The sequence below is a fragment of the Triticum urartu genome, chromosome 3A (genome assembly GCF_056163025.1).
Source record: "Triticum urartu cultivar PI428250 chromosome 3A, HENAU_Tu73, whole genome shotgun sequence".
Lineage (NCBI taxonomy): Eukaryota > Viridiplantae > Streptophyta > Magnoliopsida > Poales > Poaceae > Triticum > Triticum urartu.
Genome location: NC_141875.1, coordinates 181,481,249 through 181,508,176, shown reverse-complemented (window position 1 = coordinate 181,508,176; position 26,928 = coordinate 181,481,249). Strand labels below are relative to the sequence as shown.

Genomic DNA, 26,928 nt, shown 5'->3' with positions numbered 1-26,928 from the left:
ACCTTGCCACCAGGCGTCACCAACACCGGCAAGTGGGCGGCATCCTCCATCTATGATGTCTACATGGTAGACACTCCCAAAAACAGAGGAGGAGGGGAGGACCCCCAAAACGCCGACTCAGAGGCCACCGTAATAGTGGCACTGGCAACGACGATGCAAGCAATGAGGCACTAGAAACAGTGATACCGCTAACTGTGATGCAGCAAAGGACGACACCGACAACCAGAATGATGGCGACGTCACCGGCGATGAAAAGATCACGATGACGCCAACCCCGACCACGACGACTGTGATCCGGAGGCCGAGGAAGAAAGGAGCCTTGGCCCCGACATGTATGACATTTTCGACGAGCCCCTTGAAGCACCTCATCTCGAAACAATGAGCAAACGATTGGCCGGCACAACCAGGAGCACCTCTTCTTCTTCTAGGTGAAGTTTTTCAGCCGCAGCAACACCCTCTTACTGCCACTGTCCTGGCCTTCGAACACGTGATCAAAGTCCACCCCTCTACGCGGCTAGATGTGTAATACCTTTCAACTAGGCTCACTGAGCAACTCCATGGAAGGAACCGACTGAGGAAGCCCTCTATCGCAGTTACCGCATTCTTCTTACTCGTTCCGGCCTGTCCCCGCCGTGGTTGATTCGTCACCACTGCCGCGCCCCACTCTTTGTTTTACCCTTATCACCTTTACATGGCCCACACCTTGTGCGTCTCCTCAGAGATCCCAGATGTCAGTTTAGCGAAACACCTAACACAAAATCGAACACCAACCAACTCGGCTCCCCCCAGTGCCCATAGTAAACGACCCATAGGTTTCGTTGCGTCTTCCATGCGGTGCTTTGGATAAGGACAAACAAATCCACGAGAACAATGCAAATGATGGTTGAGGTGACAGCCAGCAACCCACCTCCCCCAGCGTACGCCATTACGGCGGATGGGCGCGTGGGTGCGGTTGGAAGAAAAAAAATAAAACAGAGAAAAATAGTGAAAAACGATTGACCAGATTAAAAGTGAGCCAACCAGTTAGAACGAAAATAATCTACATGGGTTAAAAAGTGGCAACATTTTTGATTAAGTTGAGTAAAAAGATGGAAAATCTGTTAAATGAGGTAGATTGTCACAAAGTTGAAACTTAGGGTACAGAAGATGGAATTTACTAAAAAAACCGGTTCAGATGGCCGTGACCATAGCCACCAGGCCTAGAACCTTTACTTAATTTATAAAGAATATTTTATTCAATTAATATATCGAAGTGATACAACTGCATTGAAAGAATGCCCGGCCACTACATAGCACGATGCACACAGCCAACAAATTCAACAAATCTAAAAATAAATATGGTTTTACAGCAAATGTAAATCAATCCAGCCTGGCGTAAAAGAGGGGATAAGGGGATAGTAGCTGGCGATCACGAAATAGCGATAGAAACAAAACATGCAAGGGAACGCCGCAACCAGCTGCTTGTACGCTTGCGCATTTGGTTCTTTGGATTTAACATTTTTTACTCACTTCCACGATCAGTTTTAAAAAACAAACTTCACTGCAGACTTAGCAACAATGAGTGGACGCGCCTCTGCTACAGGGACGAGTCGCGGATTGGATATTTGGATTGGTGGGTATACTCCTACTAGTCCTTTTTCCAGCAGTGACGTGTGCGATGATGTGGTTCTTCTTCTCTAGTGTCTACATCTGTTTTTTTCCTACAAGTAGGGAATCAATCGTTTATTTGATTTGCAGTCTTCATCCAAACATAACCCACGTTGCCCCTTGAATTGAGCCGAACGCCATTAGCTATGGCTTCTGCTGAAGGAGGAGACAAGTACCGGTCGTTCCTGCACGGCGATGGCGAGAAGAACACCGTGTGGAGGCATGGAGCCCCTCCCAACTACGACCTGGTGAACAAGCTCTTCGAGGAAGAGAGGACCAAGGTACCACTAAACCTGTCCACACGACATGTTTCTTCACTACTAATGCTTCACCAAAGTTCTTCCATGGTTAACACGAGTGCAACAGGAATGGCCGGAGGGGTCTCTGGAAGAGAAGGTGCAGCGCCTGCTCAAAAGCTGGGAGATGGAGATGGTCCACAAGGTGCGCCCCGAGGACCAGAAGAGCGTCCACCCTAGGAATTACTCCGCGAGCACCAACGGTGAGACCTGATCCGCAACACAATCGGCCGGCCGCGCCCCTCAAAAATGAAATAATACCGTGTGCGCTTGCAGGGCTGAAGCCTCTGACGCGGGAGGAGGTGACCGCCATCGGCGGCTACAACGCGTTCCTGGCGACCAAGCTGCCGCCGGAGCACCGCATCTACGACCCGGACAAGGAGACGGTCGACTCCGGCATGTCGACGTTCCTCACGGCGTTCCCCAGGGGCTTCGCCATCGAGGTGCTGGACGTGTACAGCGGCCCGCCGAGGGTCGCCTTCAAGTTCCGGCACTGGGGTTACATGGAGGGGCCGTTCAAGGGCCACCCCCCTCACGGCCACCGCGTCGAGTTCTTTGGCGTCTGCATTTTCCACGTGAGTTCCACAGTACTCGTGTATCATTGTCATTCAAAGTTCAGATTTACAGTAAACCAGTAACCGAGAAAACACTGTCGCGTTTCTGTGCAACAATGTGATGATAGGTTGACGACGACACGAGGGTGGAGAAGGCCGAGTACTTCTACGAGCGTGGCAACTTCCTCGCGAGCTTCTTGATATCCTAAATCGGCTTCAAATTGACCAAGTCCACCAAATCGATCGCCCTCATCCCACTCTCGTCCTCAGTTTCTCGCGTTTGAGTTGTCGCTTTCATCCACTTTTGCTCCCTGTCCACGCCGCTGTCCTTGTCCGGCATCGTAGATGTCGACACCGAGCACCCCGTCCCCCACCGCCTCCATGTGGGGGTACCGACCATCGTCTCTTGCAAGGCGGAGAACATCGCTCGAACAGATTGGCGCAACCGGCAGCGCGTAAGGAAGTTACGAAGACGGTAGCTGCGGAGAGGGGAGTGGCGGAGAAGGCTAGAGACATGGATATATGTATGTCTAGTCTGGCAACCGCCTCCGTGTCGTCCGCCGTGAAATAACAAGGCGCCAAACTCTGTTCCACCACCCAAATGGACCATCCCGGATGGCTGGACGGAAGACGTCGCTACCGCGGAGACAATGTAGGAGTCGCCGCAATTCCAAAGGTTGCGGACAACATTGTGAAACGTCGGCGCCGTGCAGGCCCACCTGTTATTCAACGATATGCCCGACCAAGACCAGGTACATTCTTGCCCCATATGACATTGAATCGCATGCTTCGTTTGTTGCACATGCCATTGGATAAATCTAGGGATGTAGTTTCATTGCGGTGCATATTGTAGGACACATTTATGATGGACATGATACATGATGGTCAAGAGTCTATGCATTATGACTTATTGATACCAATTCCCCATGTATGAAGTCGGGCAAACATCGTAAAAAGGAAAGAACCAAAGGCAAGAGGTCCGGCATTCACAAGCCATGAGAATGTGTTGTTATGTGAATCTTGGTTGGCCACAAGCATGTATCCAATTTGTGGAACCGAGCAAAAGGGTGTTAAGTATTGGTAAACAAAATCCACAAATACTACTATGAACACAAGAAGTATGTGCAGCCGAACTCTATCCATACCACTCGCAGTGAGGGCTCTTTCTAATATAGATGGTCCATGATCCAAGAAAGCGTCAAAAAGTTTTGCGTTTACTATACACAAGTGGTTGGCTGAACCAAAATGAGATTGGAGTCCAAAGCCATGTTGACTTGCTTCACATTGTCATCATTTGAATTTCTAGCTCCGGTTGTTGCATTGTTTTTGTTGGGATCTAGAAATTCAATTGTTCTGTCTATGGGGTGTCCCCTGGCCACGTATATAAAGGAGTGGAGGAGGGGAGGGGCCGGCCCTCTCTATGGCGTGCCCTAGGGGAGTCCTACTCCCACCGGGAGTAGGATTCCCCCTTTCCTAGTAGAACTAGGAGCCCTTCCAAGTAGTAGGAGTAGGAGAGAAGGAAAGGGAAAAGAGAAGAGAAGGAAGGAGGGGGCGCAGCCCTTCCCCCTAGTCCAATTAGGACTAGGCCTCGGGGGGGGGGGAGGGAGGGGGCCGTGCAGCCTGCCTCTCTCTCTTTCCCCTAAAGCCCAATAAGGCCCATACACTCCCCGGCGAATTCCCGTAACTCCCCGGTACTCCGATAAATACCCGAATCACTCGGAACCTTTCCGATGTACGAATATAGTCATCCAATATATCGATGTTTACGTCTCGACCATTTCGAGACTCGTCGTCATGTCCACGATCTCATCCAGGACTCCGGACTACCTTCGGTACATCAAAACACATAAACTCATAATATAACAGTCATCGAACTTTAAGCGTGCGGACCCTACGGGTTCGAGAACTATGTAGACATGACCGAGACACGTCTCCGGTCAATAACCAATAGCGGAACCTGGATGCTCATATTGGCTCCTACATATTCTATGAAGATCTTTATCGGTCAAACCGCATAACAACATATGTTGTTCCCTTTGTCATCGGTATGTTACTTGCCCGAGATTCGATCGTCGGTATCTCAATACCTAGTTCAATCTCGTTACCAGCAGGTCTCTTTACTCGTTCCGTAATACATCATCCCGCAACTAACTCATTAGTTGCAATGCTTGCAAGGCTTAAGTGATGTGCATTACCGAGTGGGTCCAGAGATACCTCTCTAACAATCGGAGTGACAAATCCTAATCTCGAAATACGCCAACCCAACAAGTACCTTCGGAGACACCTGTAGAGCACCTTTATAATCACCCAGTTACGTTGTGACGTTTGGTAGCACACAAAGTGTTCCTCCGGTAAACGGGAGTTGCATAATCTCATAGTCATAGGAACATGTATAAGTCATGAAGAAAGCAATAGCAACATACTAAACAATCGATTGCTAAGCTAACGGAATGGGTCAAGTCAATCACATCATTCTCCTAATGGTGTGATCCCGTTAATCAAATGACAACTCTTTGTCTATGGCTAGGAAACATAACCATCTTTGATCAACGAGCTAGTCAAGTAGAGGCATACTAGTGACACTCTGTTTGTCTATGTATTCACACATGTATCATGTTTTGGTTAATACAATTATAGCATGAATAATAAAAATTTATCATGATATAAGGAAATAAATAATAACTTTATTATTACCTCTAGGGCATATTTCCTTCAGTCTCCCACTTGCACTAGAGTCAATAATCTAGTTCACATCGTCATGTGATTTAACACCAATAGTTCACATCACCATGTGATTAACACCCATATATAGTTCACATCGTCATGTGACCAACACCCAAAGGGTTTACTAGAGTCAACAATCTAGTTCACATCGCTATGTGATTAACACCCAAAGAGTACTAAGGTGTGATCATGTTTTGCTTGTGAGAGAAGTTTAGTCTACGGGTCTGCCACATTCAGATTCGTATGTATTTTGCAAATTTCTATGTCAACAATGCTCTGCATGGGGCTACTCTAGCTAACTGTTCCCACTTTCAAAATGTAATCAGATTGAGACTTAGAGTCATCTGGATTAGTGTCAAAATTTGCATCGACGTAACCCTTTACAACGAACCTTTTGTCACCTCCATAATCGAGAAACATATCCTTATTCCACTAAGGATAATTTTGACCGTGTCCAGTGATCTACTCCTAGATCACTATTGTACTCCCTTGCCAAAAAAAACAGTGTAGGGTATACAATAGATCTGGTACACAACATGGCATACTTTATAGAACCTATGGCTGAGGCATAGGGAATGACTTTCATTCTCTTTCTATCTTCTGTTGTGGTCGGGCTTTGAGTCTTACTCAATTTCACACCTTGTAACACAGGCAAGAACTCTTTCTTTGACTGTTCCATTTTGGACTACTTCAAATTCTTGTCAATGTATGTACTCATTGAAAAAACTTATCAAGCGTCTTGATCTATCTCTATAGATCTTGATGCTTAATATGTAAGCAGCTTCACCAATGTCTTTCTTTGAAAAACTCCTTTCAAACACTCCTTTATGCTTTGCAGAATAATTCTACATTATCTCCGATCAACAATATGTCATTCACATATACTTATCAGAAATGTTGTAGTGCTCCCACACACTTCCTTGTAAATACAGGCTTCACCGCTGAAAGGATCGATATGGTTGACTATAGGGGGTGGTGAATAGGAAACTAACGCTTTTTAGCTTTTCTTTAACAATTTAAACTTTGCATCAAAGTAGGTTGTCTAGATATGCAACTAGGTGAGAAACCTATATGATGCAACAAGGATAGGAACACAACCAAGCAAGATATATGAAACAAATAAGCTTGCACAAGTAAAAGCACGAGATAACCAAGAGTGGAGACGGTGGAGACGAGGATGTGTTGCCGAAGTTCCTTCCCTTTGAGAGGAAGTACGTCTCTGTTGGAGCGGTGTGGAGGCACAATGCTCCCCAAGAAGCCACTAGGGCCACCGTATTCTCCTCACGCCCTCACACAATGCGAGATGCCGTGATTCCACTATTGGTGCCCTTGGAGGCGGCGACTGAACCTTTACAAACTAGGTTGGGGCAATCTCCAAAACTCAATTAGAGGCTCCCAACGACACCATGAAGCTTCACCACAATGGACTATGGCTTCGCGGTGACCTCAACCGTCTAGGATGCTCAAACACCCAAGAGTAACAAGATCCGCAAGGGATTAGTGGGGGGAATCAAATATCTCTTGGTGGAAGCCTTCTCAACCACTCCCGAGCAAATCAACAAGTTTGGTCGGCTAGGGAGTGAGATCGGGCGAAAATGGAGCTTAGAGCAATAATGGAGCTTAGGGGTGGAAGAGGTAAGTCAACGGGGAAGAAGGGGACCCCTTATATAGTGTGTGACAAAGATCCAACCGTTACCCACCAACCAGCCCGCGGCCAGCAGTACTACCGCGCCTGGCCAGCGGTACTACCGCAAGGCCGCGCGGTACTATTGCTTGCAACCAAGCGGTACTACCGCACGGCTGTGCGGTACTACCGTACCGACCCACGGTACTGCCGCAACCCCAGCGATAGTAAAGATAAATAGACGCGCAGGAACTGGGGGCGGTACTTCCGCAAGCGCGGTACTACCACGCCCCCCATGCGGTACTACCGCGAATGCCTACGGTACTACCGCTTTCCTAGGAGCGGTACTACCGCGACCAGCCACAGCAGCCAGACAAGGGAGGCAAGAAAACGGAGGAAGCTCCAAGGAAAAAGGAGGGGACAAGAAGGAGACGTGTACGTGATGATTCCACCCAAACCTTTCCAACGCGGACCCCCTCTTAATAGTACGGCTTTCCTACGACTCAAATCCACCAAAAAGAAACGTAGAAAAGACGCCGTCTTCATCAGTCTTCGAGGGGCACCCAACCATCTTATGCCTAGCAATGAAGTGTCTGGAATACTCAAGGCACACGATTAGTCCGCAAATGCGTTGTCATCAATCACCAAAACACTTAGGGATAAATATGCCCTTACAATCTCCCCCTTTTCGGTGGATTGATGACAATACGGGATTTGCACAAGGAAAATAATATTAAGTAAATGCAAACCCCCTCCTCTCTAGAATATAGACGGGCTCCCCCTAGATGTGTGCCACCTGGATGAGTGCTTTGGACTGCACGGCACACAAATACTAGGATCAAAGCTCCCCCTATATTATAGAGACAAGGCATATCTATCACTAGACAAGATAGCACAAACATAAGCTAACTACGATAGATAAATTGCATATGTCTTACACCATATGAGGAAAGGTCTCGAAAACTATAAGAAATATGTCAACTTGTGACCTTCTATTAGTGACTCTGGAAGAATTGGTCATAGATCTATGACCATTTCAGACCAATTGGTCAAAAGTTGTTCGGGCGCTCCAAAACCTAAACTATAACGACCATTTTGGTCAGAAAGGTCGTAATTTCCTTACACAAAATGGTCATAAAGCAGATAGCACTGGTCTGCTGTCTTATTTCTAGCTGATCATGACCAATATAGATGGTCATAACCTTGTAAATTGTGGTGGGTTGCTATGACTAGGCGCCACCTCATCAGTTTTGCCTATGTGTCATGTCCATGTGGCAGTTTTTGCCCTAGGTTGTGAAGCAACCTATATTTCTGTCATTCCCAAAATTCCCAAAAAAATCTCATAAATTCTTTGGGTCATATCTTCATCAAATATGTAAAAATCCTTCCTTGCCTAGTTCAAAACTAATTCAACAATATTCATTTTCCTATTCTGTTCACGATAGCACTTTATGAAGGAAGTGCTATTCATATATTCTTGATTGCCCTCGGAATTTTTGGGCACTCTTTCCTATCCAAATCATTACCGCATGACAAAATTCAGCTCCACTTGCCTAGCAAATCTTCCTCGACAAATTTCCAAAGTTTTTGTCCACCTAGAAGCATTGTGAAGGAAGTACCTTTTTTATATATCAAAATGACATGAAATTTATACAGTTCCTTCATATGCCCAAATTATCACCCTCCTCCAAATTGCAGCTCAGTCAAATCATCTATGTGAGGCCAGGTTCAATTTATATTTTATGGCCAAATTGGCACGTTGCAAAGCAAGTGTTATCTAGACCCCTCCTATTACCCTCAAACTTTTCGCGCACTCTTCCATACCCAAATCATTGCCACATGATAATATTCAGCTCAATTTTCCTAGTAAATCTTTCTCAGGAAATTTTCAAAGTTTCTACCTCGAGAGAAGCTTTGTGAAGTAAGTACTAGCTAGGCTTACCCAAATGATCTGAAAATTTACCAGCGCATGACCATCCCTATGTAACTTACCTACACCAATTTTTAGCTCATTTCATTCATCCAATCTCTCTCACTAGTTTTCCAAGTTTTTGTCCATAGAAGAGAATTGTGAAGGAAGTACCACTTTGGCATTTCCAAATAGTATCCATTTTCTACAATGGTTTCCTATGCCCAAATAACCATCCTCCACCTAATGCCAGCTCAATCCGTTCATTATTTTGAGCCGAGCTTCAACATTCGTAGTTATGTCTAGTGTGGTAGTTCGCAAAGCAAGTACCACCTAGGCTCCTCCTTTTGAGCTGAAAATTTGTGAAGACGGTATTCTTAGTAACTGATCATCCTCAGCCAAAACTCACGCCCATTAGCCATGTACATTTCCCGTACCGCTAATCAAACACTTGGATGTTAATTCATGTTTGAGCATCGATCGGTCTCCTCGTGAGAATCTTATGTTGTAATTTTCTTCCTAGCACCAACCTGGGGAGTGCCCAACCCACTAGACATGCCTAGGCCGCCCAGAACGCATGGCAACGCCACGGTCACGCGGTGACCACGCGGCGGGCATGCGAGTTTACGCGCTCTAGAGTTGGGGCCCTCGGCCACTGCCCAAACCTCTACGTATCGCCACCAAACCATGTATTAATGATTAAATAGGTCCTTATGTAACTAGAAATGATTTTTGGAAAAAAAATAAATAGCAAACTATGAGGCAGCTGCTTCAAATTTGACCCGCTTCCTACTAAATCGGTGGAAATTTGTCTTTTTCACGAGAGGTGGATCAAAAAAATTTACACCCAACCATTTTGTCAATTGTGCATTAAATATGGCCTAGTATTTTATAAAAATGATTTGGTCCAATTTTGCAACAATTATTTGGTAGTTCCTTCACAAAAAACCCTCCTTTTGGGCACTCGAAAAATGGAAAATGGTTTTTTCGTCCAACGAAAATGAAAACTTCCTTAGGCAACATTGTTTGCCATTCCAATATGCACCCTTGTGCACAATATGAGATCATTTGAACAAACTATGCCATGAATGTGGCCATAAGATTGATCATTTGGCTTGAAAGCCATTGACCTTCACACATGATAGCTCATTTCTGAGAACAATTTTTTAAAATAATTATCGTATTACAAGTTTATTATTTTTTCCGGAAACTTAATCACATATAATGAGACAATGCGAAGGTTTTCCAATTTTTTGATTTTTTTTGAATTTTTATGCCTGTTTCAAAATGTGGTCAAAACGGCGGGCTTGACCGTTCCTAGGTAGCGGTTGAATCTTGGATTTTTTTGGTGTTTCTCTGATTAAATAGATACTTATGTACCTATAAATGATTTTTGGAAAAAAATAAAGAGCAAACTACGAGGTAGCTACAGTTCAAATTTGACCCGCTTCCAACTGAATCAGCGGAAATTTGTCTTTTTCACCAGAGGTGGATAAAAACTTTTTACAACCAACCATTTTGTTAATTGTGCATTAAATATGGCCTAGTATTTTAGAAAAATGATTTGGTCCAATTTTGCAACAAATATTTGGGAGGTCCTTCACAAAAAAACTCATTTCGGGCACTCGGAAAATGGAAAATGAATTTTCCGTGCAAAGAAAATGAAAACACCCTTAGGCAACATTGTTTGGAATTCCAAGATGCACCCTTGTGCACAATATGAGATCATTTGAACAAACTATGCCATGAATGTGGCCATAAGATTGATCATTTGGCTTAAAAGCCATGAATCTTCACACTTGATAGCTCATTTCTGAGAACACTTTTTTTAAAATAATTACTGTATTACAAGTTTATTATTTTTCCTGTAAACTTGGTCACATATAATGACACAATGCGAAGGTTTTCCAATTTTTTTGATTTTTTGAATTTTTTATGCCCGTTTCAAAATGCGGTCAAAACGGCGGGCTTGACCGTTCCTAGCTAGTGGTTGAATCTTGGAATTTTTTTGGTGTTTCTCTGATTAAATAGATACTTATGTACCTAGAAATGATTTTTGGAAAAAATAAAGAGCAAGCTATGAGGCAGCTGCAATTCAAATTTGACCCGCTTCCAACTGAATCAGCGGGAATTTGTCTTTTTCACTAGAAGTGGATCAAATATTTTGACACCCAACCATTTGGTCAATTGTGCATTAAATATGGACTAGTTTTTTATAAAAATGATTTGGTACAATTTTGCAACAAATATTTGGTAGGTCATTCACAAAATAAACTCATTTCGGGCACTCGAAAAATGGAAAACGAATTTTCCGTGCAAAGAAAATGAAAACTCCCTTAGGCAACATTGTTTGCCATTCCAATATGCACCCTTGTGCACATATGAGATTATTTGAACAAACTATGCCATGAATGTGGCCATAAGATTGATCATCTGACTTGAAAGGCATTGATCTCCACACATGATAGCTCGTTTCTGAGAACACTTTTTTTAAAATAATTGCCGTATTACAAGTTTATTATTTTTACTGGTAACTTGGCCACATATAACGACACAATGCGAAGGTTTTCCAATTTTTGATTTTTTTTGAATTTTTTATGCCCGTTTCAAAATGCGGTCGAAACGGCGGGCTTGACCGTTCTTAGCTAGTGGTTGAATCTTGGGAAACTTTTGATGTTTCTCTAATTAAATAGACACTTATTTACCTAGAAATGATTTTTGAAAAAAATAAAGAGCAAACTATGAGGCAGATGTAGTTCAAACTTGACCCGCTTCCAACTGAATCGACGGAAATTTGTCTTTTTCACGAGTGGTGGATCAAAACTTTTGACACCCAACTATTTGGTCTATTGTGCATTAAACATTGCCTAATATTTTAGAAAAATGATTTGGTCCAATTTTGCAATAGATGTATGGTAGGTCCTTCACAAAAAAACCATTTCGGGCACTCAAAAAATAGAAAACGGGTATTTTTTGGAATGAAAATGAAAACTCCCCAGATCAACATTGTTTGTCATCACAAGATACACACATGTGCACAATATTATTTCATTTTAACAAACTATAAGTGGTTAATATGTTGAATGTTTGCCCTAAATAAGAGGATAAAAACTATAAGAGAAACATAGGCTGAATTCTGATTGGTGGAATCCGTTGTGGCATGGATCGATGACGTGGCAAACATCCGTCCATCCATCCATCCATACATCAATCCATCCGTCGATCCAATCCAGTGCAGCCTCTCTCTCACACGCGCGTGAACCCTAGCCGATCCAGATCCCTCCCCGCCCCCACTCCTCTCCCCGATCCAGATCCCTCCGCCGCCGCCCCGTCCTCCCCTTCCTTCCGCCGCCCACCTCTCCCCTCGCCTCCGCCACCCACCTCTCCCCTCGCCACCGGTCTGCACCCTCCCCTCCCCTCCACTCCTCCCTCGCCTCCGGCCAGAATCGTCGCTCCCGCCTTCCACCCCCCCGTGCCATTCATAGCACCACCGCCACCAACCGCCCCCGTCTCCCTCACCTCGCCGCCGGCCCCCACCTTCTCTTCCCTGCCCTTCCACTCCCTCGCGTCGCAGTGACAGTTCCACTCCCTCGCCATGGGTAAATTGATCATCGAATTACTGCTGCTTCGTCTCCTAATCTGAGTGATGATTGTTTTTTGCTGATCAATTTTGCTCTTTCTGCGTGGTCTGGAGGATCGGGAGGCTCGTCGCCAGGGTCACCCTCCAGAGCGACGATGTCGAGCTCGTCGCCATCAACGACCCCTTCATCACCACCGGGTACATGGTATGCCCCTCGATCTACAGTTTTCACCCGCTCCGATAGCTAGATCTGGTGGTCTGAAAGGTTTTAGAATGGTTTTACCTGTGATTTATTCTATTAGCATACCTGATGCTTGTGTTGTTCTGCCAGCGTTCTATGAGGTATAAGAGTTCGCCTGATTTTGGAGTGGTCTCTAACTTGTTAAGAGTTCAGGCCTGATTTTGCTAGTAGTATTAGCTGGCTTGGAATTGATGGTGTTAGATAGCACTCCAGTGTTACCTGACTTTGAAATAGGTAGATGGCGGCTTGGATTGATTTCGTCCTTGCCTGCTGGACGAACTGAGATGTTCTGCAGCCAGCTGCATTTGGTGGTGCAGTGCACACACTGAAGGTACTGAATTCAATGCTTGTTAACTGAATATAGCCTCTTGTTCTGCAAACCTGCCTGACTAACTCACACTGTTAGGATTGACAGGGCTGGCGTGGAGTTCCCGGGCTTACCAAAATAGAGTTCAGTGGTGAACTACCAATGGAAATTTCAGTAGTAAAAGCTAGGACTCTAAATTTCAAATTTCCATAGTACATCAGTAGGAACTTGGGTTCTGTATGTTCAGATAGCTATTATGCAAATGTGCACCCTTATTTCAAGTATTTCCAGACGTATGGAGTGGGTGCTGGCGGCGCCTTGTCCCAGCTGATGCAACTCTCTTTTTGAGTCGCTCGACTCGTATATATCGGCTAGTCCATCCACGGCTCGACTCGTAACTTCTATTTCTAGCGGCCTGTATATGTATGGTCCTGATTAATGTCACTCCAATTAAGGAAGCCTTATAGTACATATGTTTGCACTGAACAAGTGTATTTATGGTTCAGAATGGAAAACAATCAAACAAGTTATTGTTTTCCTCCTTAGCATGCATCTAGTCTTTGGGGAATATTTGTTCTGAAGTCATTACTGCACTATATTTAGCTATGCCATCCCAATGCTTGAGTCCTGATAACATCCAAGAACAGTATCTGGGACTGGCTTGCATTTATGCTTCTTAAAATGGAAAACTATGCTACTTAACTTTTTACCTGATGTGACTAGCTTCCTACTTATCAGTTTTTGCCTTGTTAATAACTAGAAAACCTTTATTCTAGTATATAGTAGGATTATTAATTAGCTCTTGTTAGTTGGTATTGTTGTTGTACAAGCGGGGGCCTCTCTCCTAGAGATATAATTCTAGGTGCAGGTTCATCATAGTTTTAGTGCAAATATTTGCATCAGATGGATGCATGGAGTGTTCCTTTCTTCCTTATAAAGCTAGCCTACTATATTGAAATTGACACACTTTTGCATGCATGATGATGCAAATTGTAGGCACGCCGAGGCTGCTGGCGGATGCTTCTTCAGGGGCAAAGAAGAAATCTTCAAGAAGAAGGTGCCCGAAGCTGATGCCGCGGCAAGTGACTGATGTTTACATGTTGGGTCACGATGAAAATCATTTGTTGTTGCAGAAAGTTATAGGTAAGCAGCCAACTTGTTTGTGCCATCCACTTTATAGCTGGACTGTCCGTTTAATTTATAAATGGTTACATGCTGTTGCTGCTGTAGGAGCAACATTCCTGATGGCGACGAGTACGTGATGAAGTTCATAAACATATGATAAGAACTGAGAACTCAGAGAACTTCAAGGACAAGATCAACGAGGTGACCGGTGTTATGGCGGCTGTGTATGGTGGTGACCCCAGCCGCAGGACTCCCCAGGCCATCTGCATCTGCCCTACCAGGGAGATTGCGCAGCAGGTCCCTCTCTCATCTCATCTAGTTACTAAATACTCCTCTGACTGCTATTTTTCACCTGTAATCTGATTATTAATGTACCCAAATGTTAATTGGACCTCCTGTCTAGTATAGGACAAGTCAGTGAATGCTAGTATGTGTTTTACTAAATTCATCAGATAGTTAACTCACTGTGAGATGTCCACTCTTGTTTTGTTAATTCATCAGATAGCAGGAAATTCTGCCCTGCTTTGTTGAACTGTTTCTGATCATGTTTGCCCGCATTGCATGTTCTGTGCAGGTGTTGATGCAGGAAGATATGTTCCTGACCAAGCTGACCAGCATGTGCAAGAGGAGCACGGAGAAGGGCTCTATGTGGGTCACCATGAAGCGATGTGAGAGACCCCCTACCCTTACAGCTGGTTCGTGTGGTGTGGGTTGTAGATTTGATGGGTTCAACAACTCTGATGTGATGAGTTGTTCGATGTGTGCAGTGTCAATGAAGTGTCAGGCTAGGTTGAAGAAGATGACGAGTAAGGGGGAGCCTGTTGAGTACCGGTGCCTGGTCTGCGCCACCGATGGCAAGAGGAACATCTCCACCTCGGTATTATTCACTTTCTCTCTGCTGCTGGTTCGGCATTATGTCTGCTGGATGTGTTTTGCCTTAATTATGTGCCTGATGGTAATCAGGTTGCCGTTATTTAGCCCCCTTGTGTGCTATGATTTGAATTATAGATCAAACATTTGCATATTTCCTTCGTGTATCTGCTGTATGAACTGAAACAACTCCAGTTTGCACACATGCTAAATAGAATTTTTGTTGGTTGTTACTTCCAATTGAGGACTGTTTGTTGGTGTTGAGAAATCGATAGGTAGGTTGGTAAATATAATGGAAGAACTTATATTAGATTTTCGTTGGTTTCAGAATGTCTGTTTCATGGTCTTTTCTGATAATGGAAGAACTTATATTAATCTGCTGGTTGTTGGTTTCTATGTACTCCCTCCTTAATTCAAAGCCAACACACTTATTTTTGATCGGAGGGAGTACATGCTTGTAATAGCCTTGAACTAGTAAGAACATTTTAGTCACTCCATGCTAGTTAGTGTTAGTCACTCCATGAACACATACTGGTTAGTGTTAGTCATACTATTTATGTACATCTCATTTGCTGTCAATTCTTGCTTATAAGTTATTGGATCCCTCATTGGCTACTGTTTGATGTTCTGTAAAGATTCTTATTCTTATATGTTCATTCTTGTTTTTTGCACAGGTGAAGTGCAAATCCAAGTTCAAAGCTGTGAAGCATATCAACAAAGACTAGCATATTATGTGTTGTAAATGTAGGCAGTAGTAGGCTTATCTGGGCTGTAGTATACTGTAATGTTTGTAATAGACTAATGTTGTGTTGTTTTGGACGAATTTCATTTGCTATTTGGATTGTTTGAAATAATGATTGTGTATTGAATACCTGTCAAATGGAAACCTGACAAGGGGGTCCAAGTTATAATAGTTGGTTGACAGATTTTGAAATTTTTGATGTGTGGGATCAATTTTGTGATAAGCATGACAAGTGGGACCAATCTGATTGGTGGGACCAGTGGCAAAAAAAGGACGAAAATAAAATATCAATAGACTGTAAAAGGCTGCATCTTAGAAAAAAGGCCGAATTAATGGCCCAAGCCCATGTAGCTAGCAAAAATTAACAAGAAAAAAATACAGTAAAAAGGCCGAATTGTTGGGCTAGGCCCATGTAGAAAATCGAATTGGACCGGACTGAATCTTGTGCCACATCAGATTGCCACGATGGATGCCTACGTGGCCTGGGGAGGTAGCTAGTGACCAAAATGCCACAGTAGACATATTTTGGTCATAAACGTCTACGACCATTCCAGAAGAAAGCTCGCTATAGTCAGTTTATGACCGCCAGCTTTTGACCTTATGTTTTTGGTCACAAAAAGGTCACAAATTGAAAACAGTGACCATTCAGTGACCAATAGTGCTGGTCACAAGTTGACATATTTCTTATAGTGCTATAGTTCACATCGTCATGTGACCAACACCCAAAGGGTTTACTAGAGTCAACAATCTAGTTCACATCGCTATGTGATTAACACCCAAAGAGTACTAAGGTGTGATCATGTTTTTCTTGTGAGAGAAGTTTAGTCTACGGGTCTGCCACATTCAGATTCGTATGTATTTTGCAAATTTCTATGTCAACAATGCTCTGCATGAAGCTACTCTAGCTAAATATTCCCACTTTCAAAATGTATCCAGATTAAGACTTAGAGTCATCTGGATTAGTGTCAAAATTTGCATCGACGTAACCCTTTACGACGAACCTTTTGTCACCTCCATAATCGAGAAACATATCCTTATTCCACTAAGGATAATTTTGACCGCTGTCCAGTGATCTACTCTTAGATCACTATTGTACTCCCTTGCCAAAAAAAATAGTGTAGGGTATACAATAGATCTGGTACACAACATGGCATACTTTATAGAACCTATGGCTGAGGCATAGGGAATGACTTTCATTCTCTTTCTATCTTCTGCTGTGGTCGGGCTTTGAGTCTTACTCAATTTCACACCTTGTAACACAGGCAAGAACTCTTTCTTTGACTGTTCCATTTTGGACTACTTCAAATTCTTGTCAATGTATGTACTCATTGAAAAAACTTATCAAGCGTCTTGATCTATCTCTATAGATCTTGATGCTTAATATGTAAGCAGCATCACCGAGGTCTTTCTTTGAAAAACTCCTTTCAAACACTCCTTTATGCTTTGCAGAATAATTCTACATTATCTCTGATCAACAATATGTCATTCACATATACTTATCAGAAATGTTGTAGTGCTCCCACTCACTTTCTTGTAAATACAGGCTTCACCGCTGAAAGGATCGATATGGTTGACTAGAGGGGGTGGTGAATAGGCAACTAACGCTTTTTAGCTTTTCTTTAACAATTTAAACTTTGCATCAAAGTAGGTTTTCTAGATATGCAACTAGGTGAGAAACCTATATGATGCAACAAGGATAGGAACACAAGCAAGCAAGATATATGAAAAAAATAAGCTTGCACAAGTAAAGGCACGAGATAACCAAGAGTGGAGACGGTGGAGACGAGGATGTGTTGCCGAAGTTCCTTCCCTTTGAGAGGAAGTGCGTCTCCGTTGGAGCGGTGTGGAGGCACAATGCTCCCCAAGAAGCCACTAGGGCCACCGTATTCTCCTCACGCCCTCACACAATGCGAGATGCCGTGATTCCACTATTGGTGCCCTTGGAGGCGGCGACTAAACCTTTACAAACTAGGTTGGGGCAATCTCCAAAACTCAATTGGAGGCTCCCAACGACACCATGAAGCTTCACCACAATGGACTATGGCTTCGCGGTGACCTCAACCGTCTAGGATGCTCAAACACCCAAGAGTAACAAGATCCGCAAGGGATTAGTGGGGGGAATCAAATATCTCTTGGTGGAAGCCTTCTCAACCACTCCCGAGCAAATCAACAAGTTTGGTCGGCTAGGGAGTGAGATCGGGCGAAAATGGAGCTTAGAGCAATAATGGAGCTTAGGGGTGGAAGAGGTAAGTCAACGGGGAAGAAGGGGACCCCTAATATAGTGTGTGACAAAGATCCAACCGTTACCCACCAACCAGCCCGCGGCTAGCGGTACTACCGCGCCTGGCCAGCGGTACTACCGCAAGGCCGCGCGGTACTACTGCTTGCAACCAAGCGGTACTACCGCACGGCTGTGCGGCACTACCGTACCGACCCATGGTACTGCCGTAACCCTAGCGACAGTAAAGATAAACAGACGCGCAGGAACTGGGGGCGGTACTTCCGCAAGCGCGGTACTACCGCGCCCCCCATGCGGTACTACCGCAAGGCAAAAAAAACCCCAGCCAGGGAGAAGGAAACTTCCGTGCCTACTTCTGCAAAGAAACGGAAGTAGCAAAAACCCGACACAGTAGTACCACCGAGGGGCGGTACTACTGCCTGACTGCATAGCGCGGTACTACTGCGCGGCGAAAACGATACTACCGCGGCAGGTGCGGATGTAAAAAATTACATCCGCCCCTACTACCGCGAAGGGGCGGCACTAGCCTGGTGGGCAGCGCTAGTGCGGCTCCAGGGGAGCGGTACTACCATGGGCACCTGCGGTACTACCGCGCCACCGCGCGGTACTACCGCGAATGCCTACGGTACTACCGCTTTCCTGGGAGCGGTACTACCGCGACCAGCCACAACAGCCAGACAAGGGAGGCAAGAAAACGGAGGAAGCTCCAAGGAAAAAGGAGGGGACAAGAAGGAGACGTGTACGTGATGATTCCACCCAAACCTTTCCAACGCGGACCCTCTCTTAATAGTACGGCTTTCCTACGACTCAAATCCACCAAAAAGAAACGTAGAAAAGACGTCGTCTTCATCAGTCTTCGAGGGGCACCCAACCATCTTGTGCCTAGCAATGAAGTGTCTGGAATACTCAAGGCACACGATTAGTCCGCAAATGCGTTGTCATCAATCACCAAAATACTTAGGGATAAATATGCCCTTACAATCTCCCCCTTTTCGGTGGATTGATGACAATACGGGATTTGCACAAGGAAAATAATATTAAGTAAATGCAAACCCCCTCCTCTCTAGAATATAGACGGGCTCCCCCTAGATGTGTGCCACCTGGATGAGTGCTTTGGATTGCACGGCACACGAATACTAGGATCAAAGCTCCCCCTATATTATAGAGACAAGGCATATCTATCACTAGACAAGATAGCACAAACATAAGTTAACTACGATAGATAAAGTGCATATGTCTTACACCATATTAGGAAAGGTCTCGAAAGCACAAACCAAACAAGAGCAAACAAGCACAAACGAGGTCCAAAAGACAAAGAAAATAAACGCACCAAGCATGACACAACGCAAATCCCTACACTCTCTCCCCCTTTGGCATCGAGACGCCAAAAAGGCAGAGAGGACACCTACACACACGGGGTGGCTCAGGCAGAGAAGTCGTCCCACTGCTCCTCGTGCTCCTCGTCAGACTCAGTGGTGGGGATAGTCTCCTCGAAGTCATCCTCTGAACTGGTCCACTTGTATCCCTGCTTTGACATCCAGGCAGCCTCATGTGTGATGACGTCCTCAGACCCGCCAGACACATCCTCTCTAAAGAGTCTCATAACCTTCTTGTCACGGCGGCGACTCTCCTTGTCTGCCACGTGAGCCCTGTACTGTCCCTTTGCCTGCATGCATAATAGAGTCTTCATCTTGTCCTTTAGCTTCTTGGCCCATGACGACTCAGAGGAAGGAGTGGTGGACCTAGCAGCACGGTCCTCAGCAACATTCTCAGCAGCAGCCTCCTCCTCACCAGCAGCCCTCCTAGCAGAAGAGGCCACAGCACGGGTAGTGGTGTTGGCCCAGTTGGGCTTGACGAGGAGGCTGATGGACTCATGGCGAATCCAGTCTGGAGCAAGGAACTCATCACCAGGGTACATCTTCTCCCAAGTGGTGGAGAGCAGCCGAAACAGGTACGGTCCATAGATAGGTACCTTGCGAGTGAACACCGCAAACCGAAGCTCACACCACATGATGTGTGAGACATCAAGTGGCTGAGTCTGAGAAGAACGTGCCTCTGCACACAGGAGCAACATGTCCACTAGATATGCATGGACCTTGTCCTTGTCGCCAATGCGTGGGAATAGAGTGTTGTGGAAGATGCGATGCATGATATCCAGAAAGGAGTTCAACACCCAAGTTGACTTGCCATTGGGGAGCACCTTCTCAACAAGGAAAGGCTGAAGCAGGTTCTTGTTGGCAGACTCGGAGTTGGCATGGGGGCGAACACCAACGGGGGTGTGAAGCCCGTCATCAGGAATGTGCAGCAGATCCATGAACTCTTTCCATGTAGCAGACAACTGACGGCCGTTGGTCATCCAGGTCATCCTCCGCTCCTCTCCGGGATGAAAGTACACTGAGGCAAAGAACTGACAGATGAGCTCAGGGTCATAGTCAAGGTGAAAGGAGATCACCGGCTCAATAGCAAACTACTCCACCAAGTCCAGAGCCTCTCCAAAATAGTCACGAAACTTGTCCTTCCGCATGTGATGCATATCTATCCACTTGACATCCACGAAGGTATTCTGCTTGCTCTTGATCACATCCAGATAGATGAGAACCTGTTTCTTGTTCCAGAACATCTCGGTGCCTCTGAGCACAGCCCGAGGAGTCACATAGGGATTGATCCTCCGGCGTTCGACATACTCTGAGACAGAAATTTCGTCCATGCCCTTAGCAGGTTCCTTTTGCTTGCTGGCAGTGGTCTTGACATTGCGCTTGGGGGCATTGGAGCCCTCTGGGGCTTCATCTTGGGGGTTGTGCAGACGCTTGGAGCCAGTGTCACGACTGGGATTGGAACGGCGAGAGCCACCACCCGAGACACAAAAATGCAAAACACCCACAACCACCAAGAGGGATTAATGCAAAGACCACAACAAAGCAAGAGAAACAAGCAAAAAGCACAGATGATAAATGCCTAGAGAGAGATTTGATCCCTACGGTAGTACTGCCAAGTGTTGCGAAGCTAAGATAGTAGTACAGGTCTTAGACACGGTAGTACCGTGCAAGGTCACGATAGTATCGGGTCTAGGAGCGGTAGTACGACCTTAGCGCCTCAGCTAGCGCGGTAGTACCGCGTCTGCTGAGCGGTAGTATCGCACAAGCTAGCACGGTAGTACCGCACCTGACGGGCGGTAGTACCGCAAGAGCGGTAGTACCGCACATCAGACACGGTAGTACCGCACCGCGTCAGATCTGAACACGTTCAAATCTGAGAAAAGCCCGCGAAACCGCGGCGGTACTACGGTTGGACAAAGCTACCACAAGACAGCAAATCAAGTATGATTCCTACGCATCACGACTCTCCTACATCCTACTCTTGCATAGATTTGGCCTAAAATCTCAAGAACAACAAGTTTCCCCCAAAAACCTAGAAGCAAGAGAACAACCAAGAAAAAGAGTGATTTGGGGGGAAAACCTTGGTCCATGGCAAGAGGAAGTGGTGGGGAACGATCCCACCGGTGGAATCCGAGGAGAGTGGCCGGAGACGGAGATCCGGCGAGGGCCTCCGGCGCCGTTCTTGAGTGAGAGAGAGAGACGTGGGGAGAGGGACAAAAGAATGGGTATGGGGAGTTGGAACTCCCCTGCCCGAGTCATAACCCCCACGCTCCCTCGACGGCGCGGTAGTACCGTGCCCCAACGCGGTAGTATCGCCCGGCGCGGTACTTCCGAAGTACCGCACCTGAGCGGTAGTACCGTGCTGTGGCGCGGTAGTACCGTGCCTCCCAAAGCGGTAGTACCGCGGCCAGCCGCGGTAGTACCGTGGGCTCAAGAAGATGCACGTTTCGAGCACACGAAAAACAGGGTCTTTGCACAAACACTCCGAGCCAACACGACACCACAAGACCACGCTACACACAAAGCCAGAAAGGTACACAACAAACGAAACAACCACGAGACACCACCTCTCCAAAGAGAGGGCGGTGGCCGTAGCCACCTATGTTTGAGTCAATTGGTATGGCACCGCGAAGAATTATCCTTGGGTCCATGACCAAAACTCGTCTTTGAAGCACAGGTACCATCAAACATGGCTAATGTGAAAGACTTGATCAATTTATGCATAATGGGGGGAGGGAGAGTTCATTGAGAGAACATCACTCCCCCTATGTCCATGCCTACATCTAAACAGGATAACACGTTGAGTATGGTGGGGTGTGCAAGGGTTCAAGCAACATTGCTCGAATCAATGATATTTAGCTCATGCCTTAACTCGCGAAATCTTGCTTCATCCAAGGGCTTCGTGAAGATATCTGCAAGGTTATCATGAGTGTTGACATAGTTGAGCTCGATCTCTCCTCGCCTAATGTGATCCCGGATGAAGTGATACCGGATCTCAATATGCTTCGTCTTGAAGTGTTGCACCGGGTTGAGAGAGATCTTGATGGCACTTACATTGTCACACCAAAGAGGCACTTTGTCACAAAATGACACCATAATCCTTTAAAGTTTGCCTCATCCATAAGAGTTGTGCACAACAACTACCGGCCGCCACATACTCCGCTTCGGTGGACGAGAGAGACACACAACTTTGCTTTTTGGAAGACCAACTTACCAAAGAGCAACCAAGGAATTGGCACCCTCCGGAAGTGGACTTCCTATCCACTTTGTTTCCTACCCAATCGGAATTCGAATACCCTACAAGCTTGAAGTTTGCTCCTCTTGGATACCATAGGCCAAAGTTTGGGGTATGAGCCAAATATCGAAAGATTCGTTTGACCGCCACATAGTGACTTTCCTTAGGTGCGGCTTGAAAACATGCACAAATTCCCACACTCAACATGATATCCGATCTAGATGCACAAAGGTAAAGCAAGGAACCTATCATGGAGCGATATACCTTTTGATCCACCGCTTTACCATTGGGATCTATGTCAAGTTGGCACTTGGTGGGCATGGGAGTGGAAGCCGGCTTGACATCATTTAGCTTGAATCTTTTGAGCATGTCTTGAGTATATTTGGCTTGATTGATGAAGGTTCCTTCTCTTCTTTGCTTCACTTCGGACCCTAGAAAGAACTTCAACTCTCCCATGGAAGACATCTCGAACTTTGAGGTCATGAGAGCGGCAAATTCCTCATTGAAAGCTTTGTTAGGGGAACCAAAGATAATATCATCAACATATAATTGGCACACAAACAACTCCCCTTTGACCTTCTTAGTAAAAAGAGTGGGGTCGATTAGCCCAACTTCAAAACCACGGTCTTGTAACAACTCGGTAAGGTGGTCATACCACGCATGTGGGGCTTGTTTAAGGCCATAGAGTGCCTTATCGAGTTGATACACATGATCGGGAAAGTAGGGATCCTCGAACCCAGGGGGTTGCTTGACATAAACCAATTCATTAATGGGACCATTAAGAAAAGCACTCCTCACATCCATTTGTTGTAACTTAAAGTTATGATGAGAAGCATAAGCAATCAACATGCGAATAGATTCAAGACGAGCAACGGGAGCAAAGGTTTCACCGTAGTCGATACCCTCGACTTGGGAGTAGCCTTGTGCTACCAAACGAGCCTTGTTGCGAATGATAATCCCATGGGCATCTTGCTTGTTCTTAAATATCCACTTGGTTCCGATGACATTGTGGTTCCCCATCGGTCTTGGCACCAATCTCCACACTTTGTTGCGCTCGAAGTTGTTGAGTTCTTCATGCATGGCATTGGGCCAATCCGGATCTTCTAGCGCCTCATAGACCTTGTGGGGTTCCACACAAGAGACAAACGCGTGATGCTCACAATAATTTGCTAATTGTCTACGAGTGCTTACCCCCTTTCTTAAGCTTCCAAGCACATTCATCATGAGATCATCCTTGGTGGAGAGCTTGGAAGCAACCTTGGCGGCACGACGCTCTAATTCCTCCTCGGGGGTGAGACGAGGAGTGGTCACTTGATCATCTTGAGCGTCATCTTGAGCTTGTTCTTGTTCTTGAACTTGCTCGGAGGAGAGAACTTGACCTTGGGCATCACTTGATGTGTCAACACCGTCTTGAGCGTGATCTTGCACTTGGTCATGTTCTTGAGGATGAGGGCCTTCATGTTGTTCTTCGAAAGCGTGTGGGCCTTGGGTTGGTGATGGCTCCGCTTGAGTGGATCTTTGTCCTTCTCTTTCGGCCACAAGGGGTTCCTCAATGGGTAGGATAAAGCCAACACCCATTCTTCTTATGGCTTGGGGAAGAATTTCATCACCTACATCACAAGTGCCACTTTGCTCCACTTGGGAGCCATTATTCTCATCAAACTCCACGTTACACGTCTCCTCAATAAGTCCCGTGGATTTATTGAGGACACGGTAAGCATGAGAGTTTGTAGCATAACCAACAAATATGCCCTCATAAGCTCTAGCCTCAAATTTAGACAACCGAACACCTTTCTTGAGAATGAAACACTTACACCCGAACACCCGGAAGTACTTGAGGTTGGGCTTGTTACCAGTGAGTATCTCATATGGGGTCTTGTTCAAGCCCTTGCGGAGGTAGAGCCGATTGGATGCATGACACACGGTGTTGATAGCTTCGGCCCAAAAGTTGTATGGAGACTTGAACTCCGCCATCATGGTCCTTGCCGCATCCATCACCGTCCGGTTCTTCCTCTCCGCGACACCGTTTTGTTGAGGGGTGTAAGGTGTGAAGTATTCATGCTTGATCCCCTCATCACTAAGAAACTCATCCAAGGTGTAGTTCTTGAACTCGGTGCCGTTGTCACTTCTTATTGTCAAGATCTTTGCATTGTGTTGACGTTGTGCTTCATTTGCAAAGTCAATGACGGTTTGTTGGGTCTCGCTCTTCCTCTTGAAGAAATACACCCAAGTGTATCTTGAGTAGTCATCCACAATCACCAAGCAATACTTTCTACCCCCAAGACTATCGAAGGATGGAGGCCCAAAGAGATCCATGTGAAGGAGCTCCAAAGGCCTCTTTGAGTAAATGATAGTCGTGGGAGGGTGAGCCTTCTCATGTAGCTTTCCTTCGATACAAGAACTGCAAGCACGATCTTTAGCAAAACTAACATTTGTTAGTCCACGGACATGGTCCCCATTGAGGAGACTTTGCAAAGATCTCATATTGACATGGGCTAAACGGCGATGCCAAAGCCATCCCACATCAACTTTAGCCATTAGGCATGTCGCGGTCTTAGTGGGTCGCTCCGAAAAGTTAATCACATATAGACCGTTCTCGACATGCCCAACAAAGACTACTTTAAGAGTCTTGCTCCACAAGAGGGACACAGTATCGATATCAAAGAAAGTGGCAAAGCCCATGATTGCAAGTTGACGAACGGAAAGTAAATTGTATGCAAGGGACTCAACAAGCATGACCTTCTCGATCGTGAGATCATGAGAGATGACCACCTTGCCAAGTCCCAATACCTTGGAGGATGAGGCGTCACCCCACTCGACATTGGTGGGCATAGATGGAATCTTGTGCACGTCCACCACCAAGTCCTTGCTTCCGGTCATATGATTCGTAGCTCTGCTATCGAGCAACCATGATCCCCCACCAGAAGCAAACACCTACAAGAGATTAATGCTTGGTTTTAGGTACCCATTTTGTAATGGGTCCTTTGATGTTAGTAACAAGGGTCTTTGGAACCCAAATAGACCATTCAATATATTCATGAAGAGAACCAACGAATTTGGCATAGACATGCCCATCACTAGCACGGCATAACACATAAGAAGGATTAAAGTCGCCGGCTTTGATGCGAGGAGTGACATTGTCCCTTTTGACAACGCCACCCTTCGCGTTGTTCTTCTTCTTCTCCTCGGAGGCACTTTCTCCCTCCTTCACAAAGGTTTGCATGAGAGGAGGAGGTCGTTTGGTCTTGTCATTCTTCTTCTTGTTCTTGGAGTCGGGCACGTACTCAACCCCTTCCTTGGCTACAACTCCCTTTTGGTTGATCAAAAGATTGTTGAGGTTCTTCTTGCCTTGTATGCAAGTCGCAAGACCTCTCTCAAGTTGCCCCTTTAGCTTAGCGTTCTCCTCAACGAGATGCACATGCTCACAACATGGGTTAGTAGCATTTGCATTATCAATTAACATCATACGAGGAAAAGTGGCTTTTTCCTTGGTTAGCTTTACTTGAAGTTGATCATGAGACTCTTTGAGGCTAGCATGAGCACCCTTCAAGACCTTGTGAGCCTTGTCAAGTAGATCAAACTCCTCTTTGAGTTTAGCAAGATCAACCTCAAGTTCGGCCTTCTCGGAGTTTAGACCATGAGAAACAATGAGGACATGATCATAATCTTTCTTTAACTTAGCATGATTAACGCTGTGTGACTCCTCAAGAGCCAAACGAAGACCACACTCTTCCTCAAGAGCATTGGAAAGATCCGAAATCTCATCGGCATAGTCACGACTATGCCCTTCCATCTTAGTGATGGTGTCTTCATGAGCCTCGATCATGTCATTGGCTTCACCAAGTTGTTCCAAGAGAGCAACAAAGTGCTTCTTGGATTTTCCCTTGAGTTTGCCCATAAATGCCTCAAACTCATTTGCCTCCACATTAGCTCCCTCAAGTTCATTAATGCTATCCGTCGGAGAAGAATGATTAATGATGGTAGTTTTGATGTTGGGGATTACCTTGTTGGTGGCTTTAGCCATGAGGCACTTGGAGGTGATGCTCTCATTGGGTGAGTCGAAGAGAGACACCCGTGGAGTCGTCGCAATGGCAACGGAGGCCATGGCAACCGACTCATCACCTTCATCATCGTCATCATCCTCATTGTACTCTTCTTGTACCACCAATGCCTTGGGAGGAGTCTTCTTGGTGAATTGCTCTTGTTGGGGAATGACTTGGCCTTGTTCTTTCGGATGAGTTTGCCACCATTGTCTTCCCTCTTCTCATAGGGGCACTCCGCAACAAAATGACTCACGTTGCCACAATTGTAGCAAGTCCTTACACGTTGCTTGCTCTTCGTGCCACTTGAGTTGTTTTTGCTAAAGTTTGGCCTCGAGTTTTTCTTGCTTCAAAATTGCCTTGAAGCAAGTGCCATGTGTTCATGATACGCATACTTCGTATCTTCGGGGTTGCTCTCC

General features: G+C 45.6%; 1 protein-coding gene across 5 annotated transcripts; it reads left to right on the top strand.

Moving 5' to 3' along the window:
• Window positions 1-1,649: 1,649 nt before the first annotated feature.
• Window positions 1,650-15,507, top strand: LOC125531321 (pathogen-related protein). 5 transcript variants are annotated; one of them, XR_015618523.1, is made up of 5 exons: window positions 1,650-1,928; window positions 2,014-2,146; window positions 2,220-2,518; window positions 2,626-3,249; window positions 13,879-14,017. XR_015618523.1 is itself a non-coding variant. In XM_087546746.1 (5 exons), exons 4-5 carry the CDS (start codon window positions 14,161-14,163, stop codon window positions 15,059-15,061), a joined length of 624 nt encoding a protein of 207 aa, XP_087402872.1. In that variant the 5' UTR covers window positions 2,525-3,249; window positions 12,449-12,539; window positions 13,879-14,025; window positions 14,113-14,160; the 3' UTR covers window positions 15,062-15,507. The 5 variants fall into 5 exon arrangements, 2 of the variants coding, with proteins under 2 accessions (XP_087402871.1, XP_087402872.1); XR_015618522.1 differs by lacking the exon at window positions 13,879-14,017 and adding an exon at window positions 12,449-12,604; XR_015618521.1 differs by lacking the exon at window positions 13,879-14,017 and adding an exon at window positions 3,351-3,411.
• Window positions 15,508-26,928: the final 11,421 nt, after the last annotated feature.

Coding starts and splice junctions, on each gene's coding strand:
- LOC125531321 (XM_087546745.1), top strand. CDS start 1,794: ATGGCTTCTGCTGAAGGAGGAGACAAGTACCGGTCGTTCCTGCACGGC. Junction 1,929..2,013: donor TCGAGGAAGAGAGGACCAAG/GTACCACTAAAC, acceptor CGAGTGCAACAG/GAATGGCCGGAGGGGTCTCT. Junction 2,519..2,625: donor TTGGCGTCTGCATTTTCCAC/GTGAGTTCCACA, acceptor ATGTGATGATAG/GTTGACGACGACACGAGGGT.